Below are 24749 nucleotides of genomic sequence, written 5' to 3'. Positions count from 1 at the left end.
CAATTATCTCAAAGTCTGCAAGACTTGTATAGCTAATTAGAAAAACTTCCTAGTGTAGTTAAGGAGGAAGATTTCAAAGTGCACCTATACCCATGATTTTTTTCTTTTAAAGGGTAGTTTGTCTTACTTTTCCGTTTGGAGAAGAGGTGATAGAAGCATTCTCCAAGTGATAATGATCCAGAGTGTCTCCTCTGGAGGTCTGGACAGCTGGGAAAAGCAGTCCCTTGAGGTCTGACACTGTATGGACACCCTTGCTCCTCACCGCTCAAACCTCAGCACTTCTGACATTGGCCACCTGGGGGCTTACATCTCTGTCCCTTGCCTCAGGCTTCTCCACTGATCTCTACAGCTGGAGGTTACAGCTCCATTGCATCATCTCCCCCCTGCTCTCCTTAGAGAACTGGCTGCACACAGGCCCAGAAGAATTTTTCGTATTTGCAAGCAAAGCAAAGAAAACCATGATGAAGTTTCATAAACAATAAGTCACACTTGTCAACCACATGTGAAGTACAAGCTGCTGCTAATGAGGCTGCCTTCCTACAAGGGATAGTCTTATGAGAAATGTTTGTGACAGATACTAAAAAGTTAGAGATAAACACAATTAAGGAATTGGCTAAAGAGGCAATTAGGCTACTGGAAGACAGGCAAGCTCTTAGCTCCCTGAAGCTCAAAGCAGCTGCATAGGGGAGAGGTATCTTGATGATCAAAGAGTAAGGGAAGGAGAGCAGTGGAGCATCATGGAAAGGGCCTTTGCCCAGGCAGTCTGCATCTGAAAAGATGACTTTCAGAAATGGTCATTGTGTCAGGACACGTGTAACTACGTGAAGGACTAGAGCAACTAAATACACCGTAGGACAGGCAGAATAGTGGCAACGAAGTTACAGGGGAAGATGGTTACTTCTTTGGAACATCCTCTTTAAAGTGTCATGGAATTGGTAGGGGTCTCTTCAGACTGAACACAACCCAACGTTGTGCCCATCTTCTAAAGAGGCCAAAAGTGCAACCCAGGGAACCGCAGGCTGTACAAGGTCACTTTGATGAGGAACGTGCCATTGAGTGACTCCTCATGGGTGACATTTCTGGGCACCTAAGAAAGGACAACATTGGCATGGACTTCCCAAGGGTAAAACAGGCCTTGCCAACATGATTGCCATCATGACGAAGTGCATTTGTGCATGAGGGGAGCACAGTGGGTGTTGTTTACCTCCACTTCAGCAAGACTTTTGGCAAGGTCTCCCTCAATATTCTTCTACTCAAGTTAGGACTTTATGGTCTGGATGGATAGACAAAGAGATGGGCAAAACACCAGTTGGATGATGATGCTGAGATGACAGTGGTGAAGAGGCCATACCCTACCTGGAGGCCAGGGGATATATTGGGGCACTGTGGGGCTGCACAGGGGAGTCTCCTGGACGCTGTGCAGTTTAACACCTGTAAGCATGACCCAGAGGACACAATTCTCACCACGTTTGTTGATGGCACTATATTGGGAGGAGCATTCCTGTGCCTTGGGATGCCATTCAGGGGAACCTAACAGGCAGAAGGACTGTCCTGTCAGGGACTTTGTGAGATACAAGAAAGACAAAGGCCAGATCCTGCGCCTGGGATAGACAAACAGCCTGCAGTGGCAGGGGAAGGGGACTGCCTGGCCAGAGAGCGTCTCTGAGGAAACAGCCCTGGTGGTGCTGGGGGACAGAAGGCAAAACACGATCCAGCAGTGATCCACATGATTCAGGGCTACCTGGTAGCAGAGGTGGCCAGCAGTGTCCTGGAGTGTAGCAAGAAGAGCCTCTCCAAAAGAGTGAGGGAAATTATTGTGTCCCCTGCCCATCACTTGTCAAACCACCTGTACACTACTGTGTCCAGTTTTGGGACCCTGGTTCAAGTGTCCTGGGTCTGGCTGGGGTGGGGTTCACTTCCTTTGTAGCAGCCCCTATGGTGTTATGTTTTGCATTGGTGCCTGAAACAGTGTTGATAACACACCAGCATTTTAGCTGTTGCTGAATAGTGTTTGCACAGTGTCAAGGCCTTCTCTGTTTCTGACTCTGCTCCCTCCTAGCGAGTAGGCTGGGGGTGGGAGAGAAGCTGGGACAGAATGGGACACAGCCAGGCAAGCTGACCCCATCTGACCAAAGGGATATTCCATACCATATGACGTCAAGCTCAGCAATAAAAGCTCGGGCAGAGGACGAAGAAGGTGGAGTTTCCTGTCGTTCAAGGTGTCTGTTGAAGGGAGACTGGCTGGGTGTCACTCTGCTTGTGGGAGGTGGCAAGTGATTGCCTTTGCATTGCCTGTTGGGTTGGCTTTATATTTGTTTTAATCTTTTCTCATACAACTATTATCTGTTTTTGTCCCAACCCAAAAGCTGCACAACAACTCCATGCAGCAGCATGGGTAGAGACGTAGCCGGCTAAGGAGTGCTCTGAGGAGAAGGGCCTGGGCAGCAGGATGATGCCATATGAGCCAGTGGGCCTCCAATTTCAAAAGGAGAGTGGAGGAACTGCAGAAGGTCCAGAGGAGGTCTGCCAAGGTGGAGTGAGGGACTTAAGGCACGAGCTGTGAGGAGAGTCTGAGGGAACTTGGCCTCTCTAGGCTGCTGAAGGAGGCCTGGGGCCACCTCATAAGAGCCTACAGCTACCTGGAGAGGTGGTGGAGCCAAGCTCTCTTCTGCAGTGGCCAATGATATGACAGAGGCAACAGCCACAAATTGCGTCTTGGGAGCTTTAGGCTGAGCCTTAGGGAAAAATAAAATAGACTAGGAGGAGTGTTGTTATGATGTCCACCTTTGGAGATCTTCCTTGCTCCTCAAAGTCACAGCCAGCCTGGAGGCTGGACTACAGACTCCCCAACAGTCTCTTGCCCACCAGCCCTTCCAGGAGCTTGTGCCTTGCCACACGCTGTACAAGAAGAGATCAAATTGGAGGCGAGGGTCTCTACATCATACGCTTATTGGATAATTCAGGGTGGAAGGGAGCTCAGGTGGTCTGTAGTCCAATGCCCAGCTGCAAGCAGGGCCAGCTCTGAGGTCAGACCAGGTTGCTCAGTAAATGTCAGCATCCACAGAGAGAGCTGACACATGAACCAGGCATCTAGGCCACCATTACAGAAATGGAGACGAGGCATTTGACCAGCTCCCTGAGCACAGCTAGGGGTATGCCATGCCTCCTGAGATTCCTGGGAACATCCACCTTCTTGTCCACAGGAGTGGGTTCCTTATGCAAGTCTCCTGGCATATCTGCAGACCAATGGGGTGCTTTAGGCTGCAAAGAGAATTGAAAGAAAGCCTGTGACTGGGGTACTATCAGATTAATTGCTACAAGAGAGGGAGATGCAGGGATCTCAGAGCTGCCAGGTTCCTGCTGAAGATTTAAGGCCTCTGCGATAGCAGCAGAAGATACCAGTTTTGAACTGGCATAGCCTTTAGATCTTTTCACATGTGATGACTCTGCTCCCCCAGTTCAATCATTGGCACCTGGAAACCACCCCTGCTTTTCCTTCCTCTCCTCCCAAAACCTGACCAAGGGATGACAGGAAGAAAGGAAGCAGAAAGGCCCTAGGCCTCCATGACTCAGCTGGGCTCTGACACTTGGAGGGCCACAGGGTCCTTCCATTGTGCATCCCATAAAGGATCAAGCTGGGAAGTGAGGCTGCAAGTCCGAATCAACAAGGTCCATGGACAGGCAGGTCTGTGTCTCTGGCTGTGTCTGGAGACCAGTAGCCCTACAGCATAGATCAAGCTGGGGCTGAAACTCAGGCCTAGGCTTCAATGGTCTCCTGGGCCCATGGACAGAGGTGTGTGTGGAGGCCGCAGGTGATGCTGCTCAGGGCCCTGACACTGCCATCCTAGACCCCACCTGCCAGTGCCCTCAATAGGCCAAATTCTCATTCCCTGATGGGCAGGGTCTGCTCTCTGCTACTCTCCTTCTTCCCATCCCTGGGGATCTGGGAGACCCCAATTTCATGGTCACTATGGCCAAGGCTGACACCAGTCTTCACATCCCTGACCAGCTCTTCCTCTTCTGGGAGTTCCAGGTCCAGGTGAGCATCAGACTGGATGGCCTATTCAGAAGCTGACCCACGCAGAAGCTCCCACCTCATCAGCTGCCTGTCCCATAGAGTATGTCCACATATATCTGAGCTGCCCTGACATCACACAAGGCATCCCCCACTTCTCACCTTCTGTGTCGGTCTCTCCTAAGCATGTTGTGCCTCCATTCACCAAATAACCTGTGGGAGCTGTCCTTCCTCACCTCAGCTTATTCCACTCATGTCACAGCTCTGCCATGGTCCGCAGCACTCCCGCTGTCCGCTCCACAGGTGGTGGGCTTTGATGCCCATGAGGACTGCAGCACCTCAGATGTGGGTCCAGGGCCAAGGGCAGGCTTGTAACAAGGAAAGCTTCTACCAAGCGATGGGAGCCCTTGTCTGGAAAGACTTGGCTTCTGAGCAGAGGCATGCTGGAGTAGATGGCAGGTGGCAACATCATGATGAAAGAGGTTCCCACCAAGAGCAAAAGCTGCAGTCCCCAAGGCCAGAGAGAAAGAGGCCTGGGCTGTGCAGCCCTGGCAGGAGAGGGGTTTGCTGTCCCAGGTGACTCTGCAGCACTGTGGGACCTGTGTCAGAGGTGAAGCTCATCTTCAAGAAGGACAAGTCCCTGGGGGAGGACAGCCTGTGACCCAACCCCACTGTGGATGTCATGCTGGGGGTCGACCAGCTAGATAGCAGCTCCACAGGGAAGGACCTTGAGGTCCCAGAGGGCAAGCAGCTGAGCATGAGCGAGCAATGCACCCTCATGGCAAAGGCCAACAGCCTCCTGGGCTGCATTAGGAGAAGCCTTGCTGGCAGAGGGAGGGAGGTGATCCTTCCCCTCTACTCAGCACTGCTGAGGCCACAGCTGGAGTGCTGTGTCAAGTGCTGCGCTGCCCAGTGCATCATATTTGTTGACCTACTCAAGCAAGTCCAGCAAAGGGCCACAAAGCTGGTTTAAGGGACTGGAGAATCCTTCAGAGGACAAAGTCTGAGAGATATGGGACTGTTCAGTCTGGAGAAGAAAAGTCTTGGAGGCATATTATTAATGTGTATAAAATTCTATATGAACCCAAGAAAACACCATTCCGCTCTGTGAGTGGTTAAACACTGGAACAGGCTGCCAGAGAGGTTGTGGAGTCCTCATCCATGGAGGTACTCCATACCGACCTAGAGAAGGTGCTGAGCAACATACTCTAGCTGAGCCTTCCTCAGCTGAGGGGGTTGAACCGGATGGTCTCCAGAGGTCCCTTCCAAACTCAACATGTCTGTGATTCTGTGAGTATAAAGGAGAAAGCTAAGACAGAAAGAAATGAACACCACATAGCCTTGACAACAAATATTGTGGGATCCCACGGAGGAGACCCAAGCTGGAAGAGGGAAAAAGTGTCAGAAGGAAGGAGGAGCAGAGTTGTTCTGTACTGATTGTTAACCCCCTCTTCACCGTCCCCCATGCTCCTCTTTGGGTTGGGATGCTTAAAAGAGTTTGGAGCAAGGGAGTAATATGACCCTGCCTCCTGGCAGGTGCTTCATGGCGCCTGTCCTTGTGCTGTCCCATCCCCAATGCCCATACACGGTCCCACAGACCCACTGTGCAGGCACAGCATGGGAAAGTGGAGAGTCAGGGTTGAGGACCTTCCCCCCATTGTGATCCCTATGGCAGCCTTCAGATCACAGTTCTACCATGACCCTCCTACTTTTGCAGCTTCCCCAGCACCTGACCCACGTCCTGCTGAAGCCTTGTCCCATGTGAGGCTTTTTAGACAGCTCTGCTCCAGGGTCTGCCAGGGTCTGGGGAAGGAGAGGGACTGGGCAGGGCTGTCTGTTCCCCAAACCAGCCCTTGGCCCAGCAGGAAGATGGAGGTGGCCTCACATCAAAACTCCCCCGTAAACCTGGGGTGACCAGCAAGTGCTGGAAATGGCCAATGAGAGATGCTGAGGGTGACAAAGTCCCTGAGTCACCTTTGAAGTCTGTCCACACCACCAAGGGCACAGACCAGACTCCCCCTCTCCCCTACACCTGCATGTCTTCCATGCTTGCCACAAGCCCTAGCTCTGAACGACAAAACCCCAGTGTGAGTCCTTGCCCTGCGTGGTCACACTCTAAAAGCTATACACTGATATTTTTCTCTCCTGGGCACTTTCCAGCCCAGCACAGCTCCCCCTAAACTCTTCCCACTTCCCTTGAACTCTTCGCACCCCCCCTGCCATCTCCCCAGCACAGCCCAGTCTGGCATGGCCCCACAGCAGTGCCCACCACAGGGTGCAGCAGAGCTCTGGGCACTCACCCCACAGCCCCAGACCCTCTGAAGGGCACAGCAGCTCCTCGGGGGTGGAGAGGGCTGAGCCCCAGGGGTGGGGGGCAGGTGTGGGGGCATCTGTGGCACAAGGCCTGAGGAGATCCCCTTGTATGATGGAAATGCTGCTATGGAGGCCAGCTCTGTCACACAAGTGCCCATTGCCTGTCCTTGCCTGCGGTCACAGGCCTGACACACAGCAGGACTCTAACCAAGCTTGAAGAGCACTCAGGCCTTCCACCAACCCAAGGGTTCAGAAGGAAAGCATGGAAGTGGGAAGAGAGCAGCTCGGGAAAGACCAAGCGCTGGTGCTCTCTGGCACTACTGCTGTGCCAGGACTCTTCTTCTTCCCCTCTGCACACAGGCTCTGCTCCCTGCAGCTGCAGAGAAGGTCTTGGAGGAAGAAACTTGGTAAAACAAGTCACTGCAGGGGTCTTTATTTTGTTTAAACACATGACACAGAAAGCCTGGATAGACTGTGAATTAGAAACTGGAGGAATAAAGACACTGCTTTGTGGACAGCATTCAGATAAGTAAAACAAAGCAAAAAGAGCAATCAAAAATCTCACTTAAAACCCAAAATCTCCCTAAAAAACACGAGAAGACAGGCTGGGCCTGTAATGATACATGAGTGCTATGCAGAAGACAACAGGAAATTTATTGCTTTTGAAAGCATCCAGTCATTGGTTTTCTCAGGGCATCCTTGATCTCATGGTTTCTCATGCTGTAGATGAGGGGGTTCACGACTGGAGGCACCACCGAGTACAGAACTGCCACCAGCAGGTCCAGGGATGGGGAGGAGATGGAGGGGGGCTTCAGGTAGGCAATCATGCCAGTGCTTACAAACAAGGAGACCACAGCCAGGTGAGGGAGGCACGTGGAAAAGGCTTTGTGCCGTCCCTGCTCGGAGGGGATCCTCAGCACGGCCCTGAAGATCTGCACATAGGACAGCACAATGAAAACAAAACACCCAAAGACTAAACTGACACTAACCACAAGTACCCCAACTTCCCTGAGGTAGGCATTTGAGCAGGAGAGCTTGAGGATCTGGGGGATTTCACAGAAGAACTGGTCCACAGCATTGCCTTGGCAGAGGGGTAGTGAAAATGTACTGGCCGTGTGCAGCACAGCATAGAGGAACCCACAGCCCCAGGCAGCTGCTGCCATGCGGACACAAGCTCTGCTGCCCAGGAGGTTCCCATAGTGCAGGGGTTTGCAGATGGCAACGTAGCGGTCATAGGCCATGACAGTGAGAAGAAAACACTCTGCTGAGATCAAAAAGACTAACAGAAAGACCTGGGCAGCACATCCTGGGTAGGAGATGGCCCTGTTGTCCCAGAGGGAGTTGGCCATGGCTTTAGGGACAGTGGTGGAGATGGAGCCCAAGTCGAGAAGGGAGAGGTTGAGGAGGAAGAAGTACATGGGTGTGTGGAGGTGGTGGTCACAGGCTATGGTGGTGACGACGAGGCCGTTTCCCAGGAGAGCAGCCAGGTAGATGCCCAGGAAGAGCCAGAAGTGCAAGAGCTGCAGCTCCCTAACGTTGGCAAACGCCAGGAGGAGGAACTCGGTGATGGAGCTGCTGTTGGACATCTGCTGCCTCTGGGTGTGGAGCACTGAACAAGGAGGCAAGGGCAGTGACAAGTTAGGACAGTATTCTCTGATCAAAATCAAAGCTATTTCTCGTAAAACATGTTCACTGCATTTTTTCCATTTCAGCAATATCTCTGTTCAACTCTGTGGATCGAACTCTGGTTGTTGCTGGCTGAGTGTGCCATGAGAAGCAGGACCTCTACCCACTGGCTGCCAAGGGGTTAGCCCTGCTCTGCAGGAGTGTGGTTCTTGGAATGGTGTCAGTCAGTGAGTTAGTCCTGGTGTTTGAATTGGTCAGATGAAACCGCTCCTAAGGTAAAAGTTCTTGTCAGCATCTGCCCTCCCAGGGATAAGAAATCACAATCAAAACAGTGTTTGAGTGACAGAAGGGTTTTTAGAGCTCTCCCCCATCTCACCTGTTGATTATCTTGGATTTCAGAAACCCGTGTCCTTTCTGCTTCACTCAGAGAAAATAAAGTATGTCCTGTGAGGCAAGAGGATTGCCTGTGGCTTAGTGCAGAGAGAGGGGAGCTGGTCTGTCACTCTGTGTTGTAACAACTACCCTGAGCTTGCACCTTTCTGAGATGGAGTGTAATCACACCCCCATATTAACCTGAAAAGGCTCCAGCCACTACTGAGAGCAGAGAGATCCACTGTCCAACACCAAGTGTCTCCCCCTTTCTCAAGGTCCCCAAAACCCACCTCTTGCCAAGAACACACATGGCTCATATCACAAACCCAACTGCATTTCCTCAGTCATGGCATCTCTGTGCTTCTCCATGGGGCATTCAGAAACACCAAATGGGACAAATCTGCATCCTGGAGGGCAGCTCACAGCTTGGAAGGACACCCAAAGGAGGTAGCCAAATGTCCTGACAATGGTATCTCAAGAAGGGAGAGTCAACTCATTTTCCAGGGGATGACACAGGCTGCAATGCCCACAGCCCCACAGCATGGAGGAAAACTTGGACACATGTAACCTTGTTCCCATGGACACAACTGCATGAGAGGACCCACAGGATCACTGTGTGACTCTGCAGCTGAAACTCCCATCCCGAGAGAGCCTGACAGCAAGAACAAGTTAACAATAACAATAACACTGACAAGTGCGGAAACAAGGAAAAACACAGTGATGGTTGGGATCAGAGAGGCAAGGGGAGACGCATCTGAAGTCTCAGGAAAGAGTTAGTCCTACCCAGCTGTGCATGCCACCTGCCAGACACCAGCACAGCCAGGCAGTTGTTCTCAGTCCCTGTGCTCTACTTCAGGAGGCTCCTATCACACTTACTGATCACTCCAATTCACAGCTCAGGAGTCTCAGGGACTGGTTCAAGCAAGACACATCCTTCTGCATTTCTCCTCCCAAATTCCCCAAGACTAGGAAGCAGAAAACACAGACTCTGGAAAGCTCCTTAACTTTATAGCTATCCCTGCTTTGACCTTCCCCTTGAAAAGTGCCCTCAGAAACGTCCTGGGGGTGATCTGGAGCTGTCAGCAGCCCTGACCCACACAGCACCCTCTTGCCAGCAGAAGGACCCTGCCCTGCTGCGAGATGCTTCTTCCACCCACAGCTTCTCCCCACTCTGCTGTTGGAGTTCCCAGGCAGGCTGAGTACTTACCCCGACCAGCAGCAGAGTCCCTGCCCCAGCACACAGCCCCCACAGTGCAGGGACCCTGCTCAGAAGGACAGCCCTGGGCACCCCTGGCTGCACACCCACCTTCACACTCTGCAGCCATCCCCAGGTGAAGGCAGCTGACATGCCCTGTCCCTCTGAGGGTGCAGCAGGGAAGCTGTGCTCCAAAGCACGGCCTTTTTCTCTGCACTGCAGAAACTGTGAGAGTCCCTCTGACAGATCCCATAGGCTGTGGGATGTGCCAGCTTTAGGAGGTCATTCCAGGAACCACAGCTGCATTGCCCTGCTGCCAGAGACTTACCCTGTCAAGGGCTGTCAAGATTTTTCTCCAGGTCAGCTCTCCTCTCTCCTCCCACCCCAGACTGCCTTTAAACTCTCTCTGCATCACTCCTCTCCGCTCAGTGCCTGCAGGCAGTGCCCTCAGCCCTGCTGCGCTTTGCAGAGGAGCTGCTCCTGGGCAGAGCTGTCTCTTGGCAGTGCTGCCTGCTTGCCATGAGCTCCCTCCAGCCCAGGAGCCCAGCCCAGCTCAGCAGCAGAGGAGCAGCCCAAGGCAGCCCTTTCTCTGCCCCCTCTGGGCTCCCTCCAGGTGTCTCTGGGGCTCCAGGGGAACCTGCTGGGAAACAGGCTGGAGCAATCACTGATGATCCTTCCCTCAGCGGCAGAGAGCCACTTCTTTAATGAAATAAAATTTTCCACTCAGAGACAAAGTTACATCTACATGCCACCTGTTTTTTTCTTTCCAGAAATATAATCATTCTCTCAGAGTTACTTGTAATGTACCACTTTTTTCGTGTTGTTTTTTAGACAGGATACTCAGAGAGTGTAAGGCAGGGATCTTCTTTACACCTACTGAGGGAAGGGATCCTTGGGTCAATGGTGGTGTTTCATCTGCGTTTCTATTCATGGCATTTGAAGGAGACTCAGCTCTCTCCCATGCACTCCACAAAGCCACAGGAGGTGGGATTCCTCTTGACTCTCTTCAGGTGGGCACAAAATAGGCACCTGCATGAGAGCTCCTTCTCTCAGCTCCCTTCTGAATTAATGGAGATGGAAGGCAGGAGTCAGGTGTTCAGATGCAAATACCTGTTGACATCTGAGTTGCCAGAGGTGGTCCAAGATACATGTAGGTAACAGCAAACTGTAATGGAGAAGTTCATAGAGACAGGGCAACATCTCCGGAATCATGTATGAGCCTAGTGGGAAAATCCTTTGGCCAAGTGACATGACACTCTATGACCAAATGAAGGCCAAAAGAACCTTCTCCTACTCCTTATCTTCATGGTAGTTTATACAGGTATTCATTCATAGGAACGATTGCAGTCATGTACCATAGCGAGAGCTGGGTCTCTCTCTTTTCCATCAGCTGAATTTACTATACCTCCACTGGCTCTAATGGCATGTGTCCCATGTTTGTCCCCACATGGCCTAACACAATTCAGGACAGGTACTCTATTTAATGTCCAGATCCAGGGCCACAGAGCTGCACCAGATGCCAAGGCTCGCATGGACCTCACAGGACCTACAGGAAAGCAATTCCCATTCAGGCTGGTACATCACAGACACTCCAGACGGCATCGCAGAGAGTGCGATTTGGTGCCTGTGTGCCCTTGACTGATGCCATCAGTCAGAGCCATCGTCATAAGATGCCATCAGGGATGCAAGGTCTGTCCCTTCCCCACCCAAGAGCAGCTGCTGGCATTGCATGAACATAAAGCAAAGTCACACAGGGGTTTTTACTCACTCCCTTGATGATCCAATCAATGAAAGACCAAGAATTTTCATAGTGTTCCTGGATACATCGTGTCTTCAAGGACAGCATTCTCCAAGCACAGCAATGGTCCACATCAAAACTCAGTAGAAACTCAGAAAGGAATTCAAGGGCACCAAGATGAACTTTTGGTACTTCAGGAAGTGTTAAAGAAGAAGAAAAAGAGATAAGGTAGGACCACTGCTGAACTGTGTAAAAGTAGGTGTAGATAGATCTGAGTTGCTCTACGTCACAGCCTCGCTTAATACCAGCCAGGTCTCCCAGGCCATTGAGCTGTGAGGCAGGACCCTGGAGCAGAACAACCAGCAGTTGACCGACAGCATCATTCATTCACACTGGAAGGGACCTTGGCAGGTGTCTTGACCAACCTCCTGCACAAAGCAGGGTCAGACCAGGTTATTCAGGTCTTTATGTAAACATCTCTTCATCACTTTCCAGGATCAAGCCTTTGCATATTCTCTGGGAAACAGCTTCCAGCGCTTCACTATCCTCGTGTTGCAAAAGTTTCTCCCTGTATGTGGCCTGACCATCTCTTTTTCCAGCCCATTGCCTCTTGTCCTTGTGTCTTGTACCACGGACATAAGCCTGACTCAGCCTTACTAGGACCAGTGCCATGATGCTTGCAGTTTCCCCCATGACCTTCCTTTCTCCCAGCTGAACAAGCCCAGCTCTTTTAACTTCTTCTCACACGACAAGTGCTTCAGCCCTGGTCACCTTGGTGGCCCTCATCTGACCTGGATCCAGTTTGCCAGTGTCTCTTTGGCACTACAGGGGGCTCAAAGCCTCGGGAATTTTTCTGGATATGATGTAAAATGTTCTGAGGAGAGAGGGATAATCAATTCCATTGGCTGTGCTGCTGCTCATGCAGCCCTTGATTCTGTTGGTCATCTTTGCTGCTGGTTCATCTTTTGCCTCATGGCACCCAAGGACCACCAGAGCCTTTCCCACAGAGCTGCTATGCAGCCGTGCAGCCCCTTGCCTCCCTCATTGCAGGGGCTTGGTCTGCTTTAGGGGCAGGACTTTGGATTTGTCCTTACTGGATAGCACGCAGTTCTCTTTTGGCCCATCCCTCCAGAATGCCTATGTCCTTTGGGAAGGCAGCCCTGCCCTCCAGTGCAGTGTCTGCTCTCCTCCGTGTGGTGGTGTCCTGGTTTGGCTGGGATAGATTTCTTCTTCCTAGCAGCTGGTACAGTGTTATGTTTGGGGTTCACTATGAGAAGAATATTGATAAGCCACTGATGTTTTCAGCTATTGCTAAGTAATGTTTAGTCTAAAGTCAAGGATTTTTCAGCTTCTCAAGCCCAGCCAGCAAGAAGGCTGGAGTGGTGCAAGAAGTTGTGAGGGGACACAGCCAGGGCAGCTGACCCAAATTGGCCAAAGGGTTATTCCATACCATGTGACATCATGTCTAGTATATAAACTGGGGGGAGTTGGCCTGGGTGGGTGTTATGGAATCCAGCAGGTGTTAAAACTCAGATTTATTCTTCAGCAAAATTTAGTTAGAAGTCCACATGCTCAATGATGTAAAGAGAATTAATACTACATGGCTGACTTAAGTATCGCCAAGATTTAAAGTGATGGCTCAAAATGCGCACCTAAAAGCTGAGGGCTCTCTCCCTTGAGGAGTTACCTCAGGCGGTGCCCTGACCCGAGAGGGAGTCCCCAACTGCTGACCTGGTGCTCCGAGGAGGACTGCCAACATGTCCTCTGGCAGGACTCTGTTTATACCACTGTTGAATCTGACCTGTGGTCATTTAATTCTATTGGCTAGGAGGGTCACCTCAGTGTACCTGGCACATCTCGATTAGCCAGTTCAAATTTCAACCTGCAGCCTCCAGGGTTTCCTTCCCCTTCTCCCTTCCTGGAGTTTTGTTTCCTGCTGGCAGGATGGAGGGGCGGGATGTACTGCCACATCCTTAACCGCACGAGTGGGCTAGACCAGGCCTCCCTAACTGCGCGGGCGTGGTAGAACTGGCCTCCCTACTGGCAAGAGCGGGGTAGAACTGGACTTCCTGATGGCAATGTTGGTGTAGTCCTGGCCTTCCTATCTGCGCGGGAGCGGTAGACCTGGTCTCCCTACCCAACTGGGCAGGATAGACCTGGCCTCCTGACTGTGCCACTGGGGTACACCTGGTCTTTCTACCCGAGTGGGAGGGGTAGATTTGTCCTCCATGTCCACACGAGAAAGGTAGACCTGGCCTCCCTAACTGTGCGGGCAGGGTAGACCTGGCATCCCGACTGGCACCAGTGTGGTAGACCTGGTCTCCCTATCCACACGGGTGGGGTAGACCAGGCCTCCGACCCCATGCGGGCAAGGTAGACCAGGCCTTCCTAACCGTGCGAGCAGCATAGACCTGGCCTCCCGACCAGCACTGGTGAGGTAGACCTGGCCTCCCTGCTGCACCGGTGGGGTAGACCTAGCCTCCCTACCTGCACTGGCCGGCTACACCGAGCCTTCCTGCCGGTGCCGGCAGGGTAGACCTGGCTGCCCTAGCTTAGTGGGCGGGGTAGACCGGGATACATACCAGCAAGGGCAGGGTAGACCTGGCCTCAAGACCGGTGCCAGTGGGGTAGACATGGCCTCCCTAACTGTGTGGGTGGGGTAGACCTGGCCTTCCTAATGAGCTGGCGGTCTAGATTTGGCCTCCCTACTGGCACCGGTGGGGTAGACCTAGCCTCCCTGCCGGTGCTGGCAGGGTAGACCTGGCCTCCCTAGCCTAGCAGAAAGGGTAGACCTGACCTCCAGACCAGCGCCAGTTGGGTAGACGTGGCCTCACTAAGCATGTGAGTGGTGTAGACCTGGCCTTACGACCGGCAAGGGCAGGGTAGACGTGGCCTGCCTAGCTGAGAGGACGAGGTAGAGTAGGACTCCATAAACGTGCGGGCGGGGTAGACCTGGCCTCCTGAAGGGCACCGGTGGGGTACACCTGGCCTTTCTAAACGCACGTGTGAGGTAGACCTTGACTCCCTGCTGGCACCGGCGGGGTATACCTGGGCTGCCTACCCAAGTGGGCAGGGTATACCTGACCTCCCTATTGGCAAGGGAGTGGGAAAACGTGGCTTCCCTAACTGCGCGGGTGGATTAGACCTAGCCTCCTTATCCGTGAGAGCAGCGTAGACCTCGCCTCAAAACCGGCGCTGGTGGGGTAGACATTCCTCCCTAACCGTGCAGGCAGGGTTGACCTGGCCTCCCTGCTGGCGCCGGTGGTGTAGACCTGGCCTCCCTACCTGCGCGGGCTGGGTAGACCAGGGCTCAGTAAATGCGCGGGCAGGGTAGTCCAGGCCTCCCTAACCATGTGGAAGGCGTAAACCTAGCCTCCCGACCGGCACCGGTCAGGTAGACCAGGCCTCCCTACCAACGCTGGTGGGGTAGACCTGGCCTCCCTACTGCACTGATGGGGTAGACCAGGCCTCCCGAACGATGCTGGTAGAGTAGACCAGGCCTTCCTAACTGCACAGGTAGGCTAGACCTGGCCTCCCTGCTGGCACCGGCGGGATAGACCTGGCCTCCCTAACCGAGCGGGCGGGGTAGACCTAGCCTCCATACCTGAGCAGTGGGGTAGACCAGGTCTCCCTAACCGCATGGGCGGGGCACGCCTGGCCTCCCCACCGGTACCAGTGGTAGGCCTGGCCTCCCTAACCACACTTAGCAGCGTAGACCTGGCCTCCCAACTGGCGTGAGTGGGGTAGACCTGGCCTCCCTATCTGCGTGGGCGGGGTAGACCTGTCCTCCCTAACCACGCGGGCGGGTTAGGCCTGGCCTCCCTAACTGCGTGGGTGGGGTAGAGCTGGCCTCCCTACCAGCAAGGGCGGTATAGACGTGGCCTACCGAGCGGAGTGGGCCGGGTAGTCCATAACCACGCAGGCAGGGTAGAACTGGCCTCCCTACCAGTGCTGGTGTGGTAGATCAGGCCTCCCTATCCATGCGGGTGGGATACACCTGGCCTCTCTACTGGCGCCGGTGTGGTAGATCTGGCCTCCCTAAACGCATGAGTGGGGTAGATGTGACCTCCCTAACCTCACGGGCGGGGTAGATCTGGCCTCCCGACCAGCACCAGTGGGGTAGACCTGGCATTCCTAGCAGCGAGATCCGGGTAGACCAGTCCTTCCTAAATGTGCAGGCAGGGTAGACCTGGCCTCCCTACCAATGCTGGTAGGGTAGACCTGGCCTTCCTGCTGCACCAGTTGGGTAGACCTGGCCTCCCTGCTGCACCGGTGGGGTAGACCTGGCCTCCCCAACCATGCGGGCAAGGTAGACCTGGCCTCCCGACTGGCGCTGGTGGAGTAAATCTGGCCTCCGAACCTACGCAGGCAAGGTAGATCACGCCCCCCTAACCACGTGGGCGGGGTATACATAGTCTCACTACCCGAGTGGGCAGGGTAGATTTGGCCTCCCAAATGGCACGAGCGGGGTAGACCTGGCCTCCCTACCAGCGCCAGTGATTTAGACATGGTCTCCCTACCTGAGCGGGCGGGTAGACCAGGCCTTCATACCGGCAAGGGCAGGGTAGACCAGGCCTCCCTGCCAGTGCTGTGGGGTAGACCTGGCCTCTCTACCAGCGCGGGCCAGGATAATTATGCCTCCCTAACAGTGTGGGTGGGGTGGACCTGGCCTCCCTCCCCGAACGGGTGCAGTAGACCTGGCCTCCCTAACCACGCAGGCCGGGTAGACCAGGCCTCCCTACCGGCGATGGTGGGGTAGACCTGGCCTTCATAAGCGTGCGGACAGGGTAGACCTGGCCTCCCGACCACCACCAATATGCCTCCCAATCATGCAGTGACCCTTGCTGTAGACAAGATGGACCTTGCCATACTGCTGGCATTCAGGTGCTGGCAAAATGGCACCAGCCCTCTTGGAAGGTCATGGTGTGTTTTCCCACCTCCGTCTCCAGTGGAACATGGCTTTCCTGGACATGCTGTGCCATATTTGCTAACCACATGCCATTGCACTAGGTGCCCCAAGCACGGCACTAGTGGCCATTCTTAAGCCATTTAAAAGAGAGCCTTGACATTATATCACTGCCTGCAATGCAGGGGTGTGCTCATGTCTGAGTTTTGCAGTGAGCTGAGCAATACTGAGTGCAGCAGGGAGTGCCTAGACAGGGGTCTGACCATCCTTCTGGTGCACGCTTCCATTTGGTCAGCTGAAAGACCAGCAACTGCAATGGAAATGTGAGTCTAACTGACATTCAGGTGCCCTAAACTGTGGGTGTAATCTGAGGTCACCAAGGGACCCCTCTCCACAACCCCACAGCTGATACTCAGGCAGTTGTGGGTATCGCAGGTATGCTCCACCAGAGCCTGAAGACATGTTTTTGTCTGCAAAACACAAGTTTTTGACCACCCCTGGCACCTCAAATGCTACCAGGTGTTTGTGTGTGAGCAGCTGACAGCCAACCTGCATCCGCATGGATCCCAGCAGAAGCTCAGGGCAGGGGCTAGCCTGCAGGCACCTCTTTTGCACAAACTGCACTGGAGCAAGGTTGTGAAAGACCTTTAAGATCATTGAGTCTAACCATAAACCTAACCCTGCCAAGTCTACCACTAAACCATAGCCCTAAGTGCCACATCTAGACGTGTTTTAAATAACTCCAAGGATGGTAAGTCAACCACTTCCCCGGGCAGCCTGTTCCAATGCTTGATGACCCTTTCGGTGAAGACATTTTTCCTAATATCCAGCCTCGGAATATTGATTTTTGCCAGGAGGTCCTTTCTCATCCATACCAGCCTCCTGCAAGATAGCATGACTTCCTGCCTGTCTGGGTGTACTGTTCTGGTGCTTGAAGAGGACAGCCTTGACCATCAAAGAGCTCTCCCCTCTTCTCTGCAGGACCATATCCTATGGGATACTGTCAAGGATGTCCCTTGGCAGACCAAAGCCTGCTCTCCTGAAGTCCTGCTCTTTGCCTCTCAGGAACCTCAACTCTACTTTCTCACCCCTGACTATTACACCCCTGACCAGCTCTTCCTTGTTTCCAAGGATGTCGTCCTGCAGGACACTCCCTTTCACTGGCTCCTCAGGCACCCTTGCCACGAGGATGCTGTCAATGAACTCCAAACACCTCCTGGATGGCTTTCACCTCGCTGCGTTGCCCCTTCAGCAAATTTCAGGGCAGTTTCAGTCTGCCATGAGGACCAGGGCCTGCAAGCAGGAGGCTTCTTCCAGTTGTCTGAAGAAGGCCTCACCTGCTTTTCCTTCCTGTTCAGGAGGTCTGCAGCACTCAGCCACCCACCACAATGTTGCTTATGTTGTTCTGGCCTCTCATGCGGACTGTCCAACTGTCCCTATGCAGCAGTGCCCCATGCACGCCTGCTGCTCTCTCACATAAAGGGCAACTTCCCTTCCAGGTCCAGACCGATGGCTTTATCCGTACCTGACCTCCCCAAAATCGTCACTTTCTCCAGGAGGTGGTTTGGGCCACAGTATCCATCCAGCAGCCAACTCACAGACTCTCAGGGCTCTCCAATATCCACTCCAGGCTTATGGTCTCTAAAACAACTGGATCTCAGGCCTCTTTTTGTACTTGCTGCCTGCTTTGGTTTGATATTTGCTAGTGGTTTCCCCCACTGACATACACACTGACATCTCCTATTTTCCCCCACAACCACAGCAGGAAGCTGAGAGCACAGACCCTGGAAAGCACCTTTCCTCCCAAGTAGCCCCTGCCTTGATGTGCTTCTGGAAAATTCCCCCTGGGCATGCCCTGGGGTGATCTGGAGCTGTGAGCAACCCTGACCTATGCAGCACCCTCTCAACAGCAGAAAGACCCTGCCTTGCTCTGCCGACAGGTTGCTCCGTCCACCCACAGCTTCTCCCCACGGTGCCATGGAGAGATCCCTGGGCAGGCTGAGTGCTGACCCTGGCAGGCGGCAGAGTCCCTGCCCCAGCACACAGCCCTCCACGGTGCAGGGACCCTGCTCAGAAGGACAGCCCTGGGCACCCCTGCCTGCACACCCACCTTCACAGCCCTGCAGCCATCCCCAGGAGAGGGCAGCCTCATGCCCTGTCCCTCTGAGGGTGCAGCAGGCAAGCCCTGCTCTGGAGCATGTCCTCCTCCACACTAAAGAAACCCTGAGCGCTGTCCTGCCAGATCCTAGACACTGCAGCAAGGTGTGCCATTTCTGGGAAACCTAAAGTGAAAAGTCAGGTAGTGACTGCTCAGCAGTGGTAATTTGTGACCAAGGATTTATCTGGCATGGAGGGCAAGAAGTCCCAACTGCAGAAGGGTTTAAACTGGCTGGAAGCAGGAATGCCAGAGAGAGGAGGACTCCCTGTCAGGGAGTGGTTTCCCTTGGTGATGAGATAAGGAGCAGCCACAGCACTGTCTTGTAGCCATCTTGAAATGGGAGGCTCAGGGGACACTTTGGGCAGCAGAGCTGGGCTGGGGGAGGGACGCAAAGCCAGGCTGAGGTGGTGTCCTGGTTTCAGCTGGGATAGAGTTAAGTGTCTTCCTAGTAGCTGGTACACTGCTATGTTTTTGAGTTTGGTATGAAAAAAAATGTTGATAACACACTGATGTTTTCAGTTGTTGCTAAGGAATATTTAGTCTCAAGTCAAGGATTTTTCAGCTTCTCATGCCCAGCCAGTGAGAAAGCTGGAGGGGCACAAGAATTTGGAAGCACACACAGCCAGGGCAGCTGACCTAATGTGGTCAAAAGGGTATTCCATACCCTGTGACGTCCCATCTAGAATATAAACTGCAGGTAATGGGGGTGGGGGATCGCCGCTGGGGGACTAACTGGGCGTCGATCAGCAGGGTGGTGAGCATTTGCATTGTGCATCATTTGTATATTCCAATCCTTTTATTATTACAATTATTGTCATTTTATTAGTGCTATTATTATCATTATTAGTTTCTTCCTTTCTGTTTTACTAAACTGTTCTTATCTCAACCCGCGGGTTTTACCTTTTTTCCCAATTCTCTCCCTGATCCCACTGGGTGGAGGGGGAGTCAGTGAGTGGCTGCGTGGTGCTTAGTTGCTGGCTGGGGTTAAACCGTGACAGGTGTCCTGTGCTGACCCTCACAGTATTGGTGCTGGTGCAAGTGTGTATGAGGAATCACCTTGGGACGCATCTTTGCAGCCGCCTTGTAGAACTGCTTACAGTACTAGGACTCTGCCCAAAGTAGTGTTCATTAAGTTATGTTTTTAATATACTCAAACAAAAACATGTCTTTAATTCACCTCAGGGGGTACACTAAAACTTCCCCAACCGTTCTTGACTTCTGAATATGTTCATCCTTCATGAAGAAAGTCTCAGGAACAACATCAATCAGAGACTGCTGATATCACTTCTTGTGTAAGCAGGAAAAATCGGAGCACTAGAAAAAACCCTGGTTGGATGCCAGGTGCCCACCAAAGCCGCTCTATCACTCCCCCTCCTCAGCTGGGGGGGGAGAAAATATAACAAAAGGCTCGTGGGTCAAGATAAGGACAGTTTAATACAGTGATAGCAAAGGTCGCGCGTGCGAAAGCAAAGGAAAAAAAACAAATGATGTTATTCTCTACTTCCCATCAGCAGGCGATGTCTAGCCGCTTCTCGGGAAGCAGGGCTTCAGTACGCGTAGTGGTTGCTCCGGAAGACAAAATGCCCCCCCTCTGTCTTCCTTTACTTAGCTTTTATATCTGAGCTGACGTCATATGGTATGGAATATCTGTTTGGTTAGTTTAGGTCAGCTGTCCTGATTGTGTCCCCTCCCAAGATCTTGTCCTGCCCCAGCCTGCCATTGAGGGGAGGGCAAAAATGTTGGGGAGACAGCCTTGATGCTGTGCCAGCACTGCTCAGCAGTAGCCAAAACACTGGTATGCTATCAACACCTTTCTAGCTACTGATGCAGGGCACAGTGCTATGAGGGCTGCTGTGGGGAGTATTAACTCCATCTCAGCCAGACCCAATACAGCGATGCTGTAAGTCGTTCTTAAGGCAAAGCTGCACGCTTTCACTTGAATCACCCTAACGGAATATTTACTTGCTTAAGACGCGTAGTAGTGAAAAAGACCACGCTCTCCAAAGCTGATACTCCGTTACGACTGGGTAATATCTAAATCCTTCAACCTGACACATGACGCAGGTCTTGGTATCGGTGAGCTGGAAGGGCTGTAGGGAGAACCACAGCCCATCCGTAATATCCTTCAGGACAACTTACCTGAAAGACAATTTAAATGATGTGACGAGCGAAGGGAATAAAAGCAACCACGCCTCTCTGCTTATACATCGGGGTTTTTTTAATCAGAATGCAGCGGTGACTGTCAGAAGTAACGTTTTGATAATCTAATATTACAGTGAAAACCCGTTGTGTTGTGGGATTCTCATTTCTGCCCTTTTTACTGTGTTTTTGGGGTAATAGCCACGTTTAGAACAGCATTGTTAAAACTGAAAATAAGGCAGTTTCTTACAGGTTCTTTCGCATGGTGTCAGTTAAAATGAAAACATGATTAAAATTGAACAATCATAGTTCTTTTTTTCCCCCCACTATGATAAAACCACGCACCTGTATTTCTCAAGAGCTGGACTTAACGTTCATCCGTAAAGAAGAAGTCTTGCTTAAAGCACAAGAAAACAAGTCTTTTCCTCATAAATGTTACAGGTTCCCGTGAGGCACGGAGATAAACGCATTAAATGGCAATTTCTGTCTTTGCTAGGTTCAGGTGAATAAAATGGTTAAGTCGCTGAACAGAAGCCCTATGGAAATGAAAACTAGTTTTTGTTCATACTGAATCATGAAGGCATGGAAAATATAGACAAAGTGCAAGTAGTGATCCAGCCGCAGTTTGAGAAAACTAACACCAATCTGTGTTGTAACTGATGAGAATGTATGTTTTTTGAAAGGTCCAGAAGCCAGTATGTACTCACTTTCAATTTTTTTAAAAAAGGGCAGTTTCTAAAGGCCACAAAACCACACTGTTAGCGTATTTATTTTAGCAAGTGGTGACCTAGAGACCACCTGCTGCAACATGGTATTCCTGCGGAAGCAGAATAGCTTTTTTAAATTTCGCTGGGATTTACTGATTTTATACCCATCCAAAGCCTGATGATAAAACAGTGGGAACAAATCTGTATCATTATAAACAAGACAGAAACACCAAAAATCCAATTCCTTGTTACAGGCTGAATGCACGGCCCGCCCCCCAAAGTTAAAAATTCAGAATTTTGTTCACTTTTTTGATCCTACAAATTTTACAGGGCAGGTTTTTACCTCTTCTCCGGCCAAAAACCAATGATACTGAGTGAAAGAGAGAGAGCGGGGAAAGACGACAACCAATCGCTTTGGAATTCAGAAACATTTAGAAAAGACCAACTTTTGTTAGTCAGAAGCAATGGACGGGGAGGACAGAACTAGTGCGTAATCGTGTGCACAATAAAAAGGTTTTGAAGGAAAAGGGGTTTTTTTTCATGCTTTTCTAACTGTATTGAGAAATGCACTAAAATCCTCTTCCACGAGAATGCTGCAGCAGTGCCAGACGTGCTTGATACATTTCTTTAAGTTTTTTATTTGCCAACATCTTCAGGAGCTGTGATCATCCTTTGAATCTGAGCAGTTCCCTCATAAATCTGAAAAGAAGGATGGCAATAATGTCAGCTGATCATTTTTTTGCAATATTTTAACAGATCTCTCTATGCTTGTACATCTTCATAGCACTAATCCAGTGTGGATTAAGATGTGCAGAAAGACCAGAGTCAACTGAAAAAAATTCGAGTGGGACTTGATTAACTACAGTGGGCTAAACGCAATAAACCACATTCAAGGTACTGAGAGACAGTCTTGTTCTCTCCGATGCTCTCATCAAAACTCAGTAAGGTTCTCATGAAATTAACAGACACAGTGGGTGCAGAAGGATGGGGAAAATGTCTTAGCTGGTGAAGAAAATACATAATTTAGGTTTTACAAAGTAGGTTTTGAAAGAGCGGGTGCAGGGGAGGAGGTGACCTGTGCTGAAAATGTTTTATTTTCTTTGACTGGCCTTTCAAGGCCATAGCGAATGTTCACTTTCATCCATTTTTTCCCACTGCTCCTTCTTAAATGGTACACTCTTCAGCAGACTATTTCTTTTTTTCTTTCTTTTTTTTTTTTTTTTTAACCATGTATTCTTGCATTTTTCTCTAGAAACATTCTGCATCGTCCCTCTGTCCTGTTTGGCTTGCTGGGACCAAAGTCACAGATACACAACAAAAAATGAATATGGGTCTAACGCAGAAGGAAGGTCGTAAACTCCGCAGGTACAGTGCAACATGATTCAAGGGCAACATAATTTAGGGGTTTAAGTCTTTCAGCTCCCAGTTCTGCCAAAACTTGCTTTGGCAAATTGCTCCGCTGCATGCAAATTCACTTTTCTCTGTCATCATAAAAGAGGGGTAATCTTCCCAAGGACCTTACAAAGTTTTTCAAAAAGAAAGACCTGTGGTCACGCTGGTGTTTTGGCTCAGAGGAACTTGTTAATTTTTCAAAAATAAAGACCTGTGGTCATGCTGGTGTTTTGGTTCAGAGGAAATTGTTAATTTTTCAAAAATAAAGACCTGTGGTCACGCTGGTGTTTTGGCTCAGAGGAAATTGTTAATTCTCAAAGCGGATTCTTTGGCTGCTGCTGCTTACCCCATGTCTAAATTACTTGCTGATGAAGAGAGCCGTGAAACTGAAGCATAAAGACATCAAACCCCAGAGCTTTCTGAAGTGACCACGAGAAAGGTTTTGGTTTACAAGTCAACGGGAGTAGTGTCAAGCATCATTGACAATTAAAGAAAGGAAGTTTTCCGAATCTGAGAAATTAAGTTAGAGTTTCTATCATAGTAGCCTAGATTTGTAGCCAGGCAGAAACCCAGAGCAAAGCATGGACGTCTAAGAATGTTACCAGTCAACACAGGAGCAGAACTGTGTCATACTGAGAAATATCAACTATACGGAAGAAAAGAACCGGTGGAAAACAAAGTTTCTGTACGTGAAACAAATGGCCAAAAGCATATACTGTCTGGAGTTGGGCAGTAATATAGGGAAGTGTAACCAAGAGACGTTGGATGAAATAATTGTAAAGACAGAAGCCTTTCTTGTGTTCTTTTGGGGATGAAGGGGAGCAGAAAAAGCACCCCAAATCTAATAATAAGTCTGATCAATTTGAAAAATTAAAAAAAAAAAAAAAGTCTACCTAGCCATGCATTCATGATGGGTCAGTGCAATGGAAAAATCTAAATAACTGGGATCCTGTATAATCAGTGTCAACTTTCACATAAACTTCTAAGCCTCCCACCCTTTTTCTCTAGAAAACCATGGCACCTGCCAGGAAAAAAGCCCAACCGTAACAAAATTCAATTAGTCATTCATTTCCTCACTTGCAGGAGTGCAATGAGGACTAAGAACCTTTAGATTCCAAAGCAGTAATGTTCTATCCTTAGATAGAGGAAGAATTCTTGGCTAGTGAGAATAGTTTTAATTTTAAAGTCAGCTGTAAGAGAAGCTTCAACTACCTGGAAACTTAGCAGCTGCATTTCTTGATACCTTTTCTGAAACGTTTTATCGGGTCATTATTAATGTCAGAAGTGAAAAGATAAAGATTACTGGTTTTGCTAAACACAATTAAAAGATTCTTGCTTAATAAAGAACAGTAGCATAGTGCATGCTAAGAGAAGAATTACGACATGGAATAATTTCTTGGTCATAATACTGCAGAAAAAGATACGTGGATTATGGGTGACTATGGGCTAAATGTGAATAAATGTGAGCATGTTTGTTTGTGGTTTTTTTTTTTTTTTTTGAGGGGTTGAGGAGGGGAGCTGATCACTCCAGGCTGTGCCAAACTTCTGTTAATACAACATGCGCAAGATAATTAATCCATGATACTCAGTGCTGGTGATGTAATCTGCCCAGTTTAGGATACCAAAGTTTCAGACGGAAAGTTTAGAGCACAGCAAGAAGTGATGAAGAGAACAGCATCACACGTAAACCATCTACTTCTACCTCCAGAATACCAAAGCAAGCCTCGGTATTTTGATCACTGTTTTCTACAGCGCTTTTTTCTAAGAGTTCCAAAGCTTCAAAATGAAGACTCCAAGAATTTCAAACAGTTACCACATCAGAAAAGCAAAACCACACCAGTAAGTTTCTTCCTCTTGCGTAGGTCAAGTTGTTGATTGAATGCAAAGAGTTTTGTGTGCAAGAATTTGCCTGATTTGCATGCCCTTTCTTTAAATGGAAGGATTATTCCTCTCATTCTCCATTTTTTTTTTTTTTAGTATGTGTACATCACGATTTCAACTAAGTAGCCTTTAAGTTTATTTGATAGAAAATGTTTGCGTGGCTGTGAAGGTCACATTCTCTCTTTTACTCACCTGGTAGATTTTAGCATCTCTCATGAGTTTTTCTACAGGATATTCAGTATTAAATCCATTTCCTCCAAAAATCTGCCCTGCGTCTGTAGCTACTTGGTTTGCAACATCACCCACG

The 24749-nt window shown here is 50.4% G+C and overlaps 2 protein-coding genes across 2 annotated transcripts in view; one reads left to right on the top strand and one right to left on the bottom strand.

Moving 5' to 3' along the window:
* The window catches only part of LOC142025982 (scavenger receptor cysteine-rich type 1 protein M130-like), a 329010-nt gene that overhangs the window by 178920 nt on the left and 125341 nt on the right, over window positions 1-24749 (top strand). The gene's annotated exons all lie outside the window — the stretch shown is intronic.
* LOC142026125 (olfactory receptor 14A16-like) lies at window positions 6982-10166 on the bottom strand. The gene is made up of 2 exons (XM_075018960.1): window positions 10040-10166; window positions 6982-7937 (listed from the first exon to the last, which is right to left on the bottom strand). The coding sequence occupies exon 2, from the start codon at window positions 7912-7914 to the stop codon at window positions 6982-6984; it is 933 nt and encodes a 310-aa protein (XP_074875061.1). The 5' UTR covers window positions 7915-7937; window positions 10040-10166.

The sequence above is a fragment of the Buteo buteo genome, chromosome 31 (genome assembly GCF_964188355.1).
Source record: "Buteo buteo chromosome 31, bButBut1.hap1.1, whole genome shotgun sequence".
Classification (NCBI taxonomy): Eukaryota; Metazoa; Chordata; class Aves; order Accipitriformes; family Accipitridae; genus Buteo; species Buteo buteo.
The sequence above is the reverse complement of the archived record's forward strand: the minus strand, read 5'-3'. Positions and strand labels throughout refer to the sequence as shown.

Excerpts from the sequence above, each read along its gene's own strand:
- LOC142026125 (XM_075018960.1), bottom strand. The coding sequence starts at position 7,914 with ATGTCCAACAGCAGCTCCATCACCGAGTTCCTCCTCCTGGCGTTTGCC.